The following is a 6,753-nucleotide window of genomic DNA, read 5'->3' as shown; positions in this document are numbered from 1 at the left end:
ATATAGGTCATGATAAGATGAAACTTGTCGAAACACATTGCAAGAAAAGGATAGCAATATAATAATGAGTTGTAATACGCCATCTATTGATCAAACCAATGAAGCTGTGGAGCTTTCATTTTTTTTCAATGGATATTCAATTTTCCAGTCGTTTAAGCTTAATCTGTGGCGCTTGGGGTGCCCAAAATTAGGGCAAAATCATGTGCAGCTCAAGAGGACCAAAGTTAATAGGCTCGTTTCCTGATTTTAGTCGTTTTTAAGTGATGAATTAGTTAAAAAAACTACTCCAAGCCACGTTAATGAGAAGGAAATGTATAGTTACACTATATTTTGTACAGAAAAAGCACAATTGGCCCTAAAAAGTGTTTGGTTATGTGGAATCGTTCACAAACTTTTTCATCTAACTGTCAAAAACAAGCTTTCAAAATGATGAACCAAAACCGAGCTATGCATCGACCTCTGTATTATATAGACTTTGGGTATAACTATGTAAATTGAAAAAAAAGCCTTTCAGTCTTTCAGAACCACTGTGCTAATTAATTTCATTCATTTATGTTTCAATAAAAATATGCTATACAAATATTTATTTATTTATTTATTTAAATCAAAGTTATCGGGCAGTATGCCTAAATAACTTAATGCTTACAGAGTACAAGTTTAAATTATGGCCCTAGAACTAACTTGAATATGCTGACGCAGCTGACTAACGGATTGATTGAAATCTGCTGATAACCCTAACCTATTATACACATCAATCATTTTGAGCAGTGGATCATTGGCACCAAAACCAGTCGATCTAAAAGGGCTTCTTAGTAGCTCTCTACTTCTAAGACCTCTAGAGGGAGTAGAAAAGCAAATAAAATTTAAAATGTCAGGTGCATCAAAATCTCCAATTAATAATTTATGCATAAAAGTTATCTGAGCCGTAGTTCTCCTATGCTGTAAAGTCTCTAAGCCGAATAGTAAACACCGAACATTATACGAAGGACGTGAAATATAAACTGCAAAAAAAAATCATATATGTAAAACCTCGAGTTTTACCAATTTGTATTAAACGTTGAACTTATAAAAGGCACAAAATCGGAAGGCAGAAGAATTAACAGAAGGCTGAAGGTGTTGTCAGTACAACGATCCGTAAACGAATAATCTTTATTTTTGACATTCGGATTATCGCACAGTTGTCGCGGTGATGGTCATATTCCGATCCGGCACTATGGTCTAATTAGGGGTCAAATCTCCAGGGTACTACAGCTCGGCCATCCTAACCAACAAATTGACCTCAATTTATGTGTAAATATTAGTAATTCAAATTTCGTTAACGGTTTCATACGGCTCACTCCATTTCTTCAACTTGTTTGATTCTAATATGCCATCATATGGCATCTGAGTTATTGGACAGCCCTCAATGTCCCTAATGACATAGCGATCGTTAGGCAATACCTTATGGACTATGTACGGACCTTTATATTTAGGAATCAACTTCTTATTCTGCTGAGTGTTGCTATCAATGTTCCGCATTACTACATAATCTCCAACTTCATATTTAGCTGCTGGTTTATGATTTTTACGAAAATATGCCTCATTGGTAAGCTGAGATTTAATTATATTTGCCGATGCTTCAGCCCGAATGTCGCTTAAATCATTTAGTGTACTTCCACGACGCTCGTCTAAAAACTCCGTTAGTTCATCAATTAAATGACCCCGTTGTTCAATACCAAACAGGAGAACTGAGGGTGAAAACTTCGTACTGGCGTGCTTTGAATTATTCAACGCATATTCAGCATCCAGTAAATGCAAATTCCAATCATCGTGATCATAAGAGTCCGAAAGTTTGCTGAGTATGGGTCGAAGTACGCGGTTAACCCTTTCGACTTGTCCGTTTGCTTGTGGTGAACCAGTAGCGTTGAGTACATGCTGTACCTCATTTGATCTAAGGAAATTTTCGAACTGATTGGACGTGAAGCAGGTACCTCGGTCACTAATTATCCGTTTGGGTCGGCTGTAATAGGAAATGTATTGTTTGAGAGCATTGCATACTTCCTGACTTCCAGTGGAACGAGTCGCGTATAGCTTAGTAAATTTCGTAAATGCGTCTATCACAACTAATATATACTTCTTTTTGGATTTCGTAAGAGGTAGTGGTCCCAGGTGATCAATGTGAAGTGTGTCAAAAGGTTGGGGAGCTTTCGGTATACTGTGGATGTTCTGATTATTAGTTCTAGTGGGAGCTGAATATATGATACATTTCAAACAATTCTTAATGAAAGACTCAACTCTATTCCGCATAGAAGGAAACCAATAATGACAGCTAATTTTTGAAATTGTTTTGTCAACCGATAAGTGACCTATTTTCTCATGTGTGTGGCGGATGATATTATCTACCATCTCGCGGGGGACATAAAACTGAAGCTCTTTTGAGGGTGACTCATGATATACGAAACCATCTTGCAAAACATATCCAGGTAAATTTTCCAGTTCTAGTTGGGACCTAATGCTTTCAATAGTAGGATCACGAGATTGGGCTAGCTGTAGTTGGAAGTCAATATCAAGTTCACTTATAGCACCAATTGCTTCAGTCCGGCTCAGAGCATCCACGTGGGCCATAGAGGAACCTGAGCGATGCTGAATAGTATAGTCATAATTCTCGAGGAATAGGGACCACCGGGCAATCTTCGCAGAAGTGTTACGATTTTTCAGCGTTTGTACAAGAGAATTGCAATCCGTGATTATCTTTAAGGGTAATCCATGGACGTACGAGTGGAACCTTTTCAACGCATATATTACGGATAGAGTTTCCAACTCGTAGCTATGAAGTTTTGATTCTTCTTTAGAGGTGGTTTTAGAAAAATATGCTATTGGGTGAAGTTTCCCATCATTCTGTTTTTGGAATAAGACTGCACCGAAACCGAATGAGCTCGCGTCGCAATGCAGCTCCGTCTCATATTTGGGATTAAATATAGCCAAGACAGGAGACTGGACAAGTTTTTGACGAAGGGTTTGAAATGCTTGGATGCAGGAATTATCAAAATCAAATGGCACATCTTTCTGAAGAAGATTTGTAAGAGGTTTAGCTATATGAGAAAATGATGGAACGAACCTACGGAAGTAAGAAAAGAGCCCTAAACATCTTCTTAACTGTTTGACATTAGTAGGCATAGGAAAGTTATATATTGATGTAAGGTGTTTTCCACTAGGTCGTATACCAGAGGCACAGGCTTCGTATCCAAGATATTCCAAATTAGTGTGGGCAAATTTGCATTTATCAATGCGCAGTTCAAGTCCATTTTGTTTAAGTTTCTCGAGAACAGAACTCAACGTCTCAAGATGAGAGTGAAAGTCATTAGAAGCTATTATGATGTCGTCCAAGTAGACAACTAATTTCTCGGAATCTATAAATTCGCGTAATATTGAATTTATGAATCTCTGAAATTCCGCGGGGGCATTTTTAAGCCCAAAAGGCATCTTTAAATATTCATATTGCCCATCAGGTGTTACGAAGGAGGTGTACTTAATTGAGCTTTCATCCATCTTTACCTGATGGAAACCGCTTTTTAAATCAAGCAAACTAAATACACTTTTACCACTCAGGTGTTCGAGGCATGTCTCAATTAACGGTAATGGAAAATTATCCCTTACTGTTATTTTATTCAGGGGCCTGTAATCGACGCACATACGCACTTCACCACTTTTTTTTCTAACTAGCACAAGGGGAGAAGCGTATGGGGAATTACTTGGTTGAATGACTTTATCATTTAACAATTGATTTACTATCTGTCGCACTTGATTCCTCTCCCCATAGGAAAGTCTACGTGGCTTTGCATAAATAGGGGTATCATGAACGAGATTAATTTTCATGGAATACTGAGGATATTCTATATTCTCAATAGGATAGTTAGTGTAGCAATGATCAAATGCGGACAAAATGGCAGCAGACTCTTTAGGCGAAAGTTGCTTCCCGATATCTAATTCAAGGGGGCTGTCAAATATCTCCGACACACAAATGTGGCTAAAAGGATCACCTACATCAAGGGACTTAACAGGTTTTGGTATCTTTTCGAAATCTGAATTACCCTCCGGTTCGCGAGCATAATGTGCGGGAATCATACTTGGATAGTGTGTAAGAAAGATTCTAAATTTTCCTAAAAGGTCACGACCTATTATGAATGGCCAAGGCATACTTCTAGCAGGTAAAATGATAAGCGAGTGTGTCACACTAATATTACGAATTATGATCCTGCACTCCACTCGACCTAACGTCGTGAGCATAGTATTTCCTAATCCTCGGTACCCAGAAGGGGTAGGTTGATGCGGAAAGTTACCTGGTACTACATTGTCTGCTATTAGACTTACAGGGCTGCCTGTATCAAAAAGTGATCGTAAAAACGTTTGTTCGCTCCATGTATGTTGGATATTGAAACTAACACATACCGTTTCAATTTCGCTAAGCAGTATTTGGTCCGCAGTTTCCTCATCGAATCCATGGGAACCCAGATGGTGCACCGCAGCAGTCGTAACGGGCTGGAAGTTTCGGCACTCTCGATGTGTATGTCCCATTTGGTGGCATTTAAAACAGGATCCCTTGGGGCGGCGTGGCATTGGGCAAGCGCTTTGATAATGGCCGAATTGAGAACAGTTAAAGCATCTGGCCGGTTCATTATTGTTGTTCTGCGCCCATTGACGCGAGGGGCCAGTGCTGCGGGGTGGAGCTGGGGGTTTAGTGCGTAACGGTGCTGGTGTAGGAGTCACGCCACGAGTTTGACGAAAAGTTTCGTATTTTTTCAGCAGGGTTTTAAGGTGCTCGAGCGATTTTGCAGCGAAACGTATGGATGACGTATTAATAGGATCATCAATTCCGTCAATTATAATATTGACCAAGTCTTCCTCTGGAATGACGGTGCCCGCTATTTGCTGCATTTCCAACACATACCTTGTGATGCTTTCATGTTGCGAGAGATGTCGTGCCCTTAGTTTTTTAAACACTTCTTCTAGTGAAGTTTTTGATGTGAAAGTACTAATAAGGTCAGCTTTCAGTGTCTCATAGGTGCATGCGCCTGAGGTTTTAGCAAAAATGGCGGCGGTGTCGGTGAGCAGGCGGCGCATACAGAAAAATTTCAGCTGGTCGTTTAGTGTGTACAAGCTACATACTTGTTCAAATTCTCGAAACCAGTGCTCCACCCCTACTCCTCCTCTTTCACCACTAAATTTTCCTATGAAGTCTTCAAAGTTGGGTACATACACTGGCAGCACTGTAGGTAGCGACAAAGGGAGCGGTGGTGACGATGTTAAAGATGGAGGCACTGGCTGCGCTGTAGGTAAAGGCAGCGGTGGTGGTGATGATGATGATGGTAGCGAAGTCGAAGCGATGTTAGATGACTTCAGCATAGCGATTTTCTGACGAAGTTCGAGCACTTGCAGCTCCTTCTGCAGTGTTTCTAATTCCGTCTCTAACCCGCCAGAATTAGCTGTCTTGACAATTTCTTGCTCGTCATTCATTTGCTTTATCGCCAAATCCCCAGTATCAACACTTTCATGCGTTACTTCGGGGGCAAGCTTTTGTTCGGCTACAACGTGACTTCTAGGAAATAGCTCCTCGTACAACATGCGGATTTGAGCAATCGTAGCGGTTGGAGGCACCGGCACTTTCGCGTTCTCCAGCACACACAACATATCTTCTTTAGACGGCATGGCACAATCCCACTTCTGAGATGTAAAACCTCGAGTTTTACCAATTTGTATTAAACGTTGAACTTATAAAAGGCACAAAATCGGAAGGCAGAAGAATTAACAGAAGGCTGAAGGTGTTGTCAGTACAACGATCCGTAAACGAATAATCTTTATTTTTGACATTCGGATTATCGCACAGTTGTCGCGGTGATGGTCATATTCCGATCCGGCACTATGGTCTAATTAGGGGTCAAATCTCCAGGGTACTACATATACTTTTTAATTAAAATAAATTACATTAAATTGCAATTGAACATGACTACCAACCATTGAAATTTGTATTATTTAATAGGCACATTCCTTGATAATTTTTATTTTTCATTTTTTGCCATTTTCTTGTAATTTTTGTAAACTTCCTTCTGGTGTAATTTTTCCTTACAAACGCATTTTATTGGACGTGCAATTAAAAATCATGCCAAATCAAAAGCGTTCAAATTTGAGATTCCAACTAAATAGATTAAAGTTAATTACAAGGTTTTCGAGCCCAAGGAAACAATTTTAAAGTGCTCCTGAACATTGTTCAAGTAAATATTTGACGGCCAATTGAAATTCTGATGCCTTTCTAAACATTATTCAATTGCAACTAAACATCCCAAGTGCCACAAATCTACTGAACGCATACGGGTTCTAAACGACTCAAGCTCTCAACCAAAACGGAATATAGAAAGACTTCGTTTAGCAGACGGCAAACGATTCATGCATTCTAAAAATAGCAAAAAGCTGGTGGCGCCATCTGTGTGTGGGATACCCAACCAGTGGAGCTTCCTCGCTTGGAGTAGATCTTTCTCATTTGCTCTGGACTTTTGTATGATTTCGCATTGAAGTTATGCATCGCTAGAACTAGAACGGCGACACGATTGTTTAAATACTATACTTCAATGGTAACCATTATGCAGATTCCATTGAAAAATTGCAAACTTCCACAGTAAGATTGCGATATACGACATTCTACCAAATGATTCATAAGTTGCATCATATTACAGTCAGAATTCAATAATTGAATGCTTTTTTTGTTAAACGGTCGATTGT

At 39.5% G+C, this 6,753-nt stretch overlaps 2 protein-coding genes across 2 annotated transcripts in view; both read right to left on the bottom strand.

The window, feature by feature from the left end:
• The window catches only part of LOC120953004 (uncharacterized), a 218,831-nt gene that overhangs the window by 2,151 nt on the left and 209,927 nt on the right, over positions 1–6,753 (bottom strand). The gene's annotated exons all lie outside the window — the stretch shown is intronic.
• Positions 1,117–5,932, bottom strand: LOC125906739 (uncharacterized). The gene is made up of 2 exons (XM_049607050.1): positions 4,429–5,932; positions 1,117–1,999 (listed from the first exon to the last, which is right to left on the bottom strand). The coding sequence occupies exons 1-2, from the start codon at positions 5,683–5,685 to the stop codon at positions 1,979–1,981; spliced, it is 1,278 nt and encodes a 425-aa protein (XP_049463007.1). The 5' UTR covers positions 5,686–5,932; the 3' UTR covers positions 1,117–1,978.

This window comes from Anopheles coluzzii, chromosome 2, assembly GCF_943734685.1.
Source record: "Anopheles coluzzii chromosome 2, AcolN3, whole genome shotgun sequence".
In the NCBI taxonomy this organism is placed as follows: domain Eukaryota; kingdom Metazoa; phylum Arthropoda; class Insecta; order Diptera; family Culicidae; genus Anopheles; species Anopheles coluzzii.
This window is presented reverse-complemented; position numbering and strand designations above follow the sequence as displayed.

Bases quoted from the DNA above. Each gene is read 5' to 3' on its own strand.
- LOC125906739 (XM_049607050.1), bottom strand. From the start codon at position 5,685: ATGCCGTCTAAAGAAGATATGTTGTGTGTGCTGGAGAACGCGAAAGTG. The intron at 2,000-4,428 runs GTATGTGTTAGT...TTCCTATTACAG, and splicing joins TGCTTAGCGAAATTGAAACG to CCGACCCAAACGGATAATTA.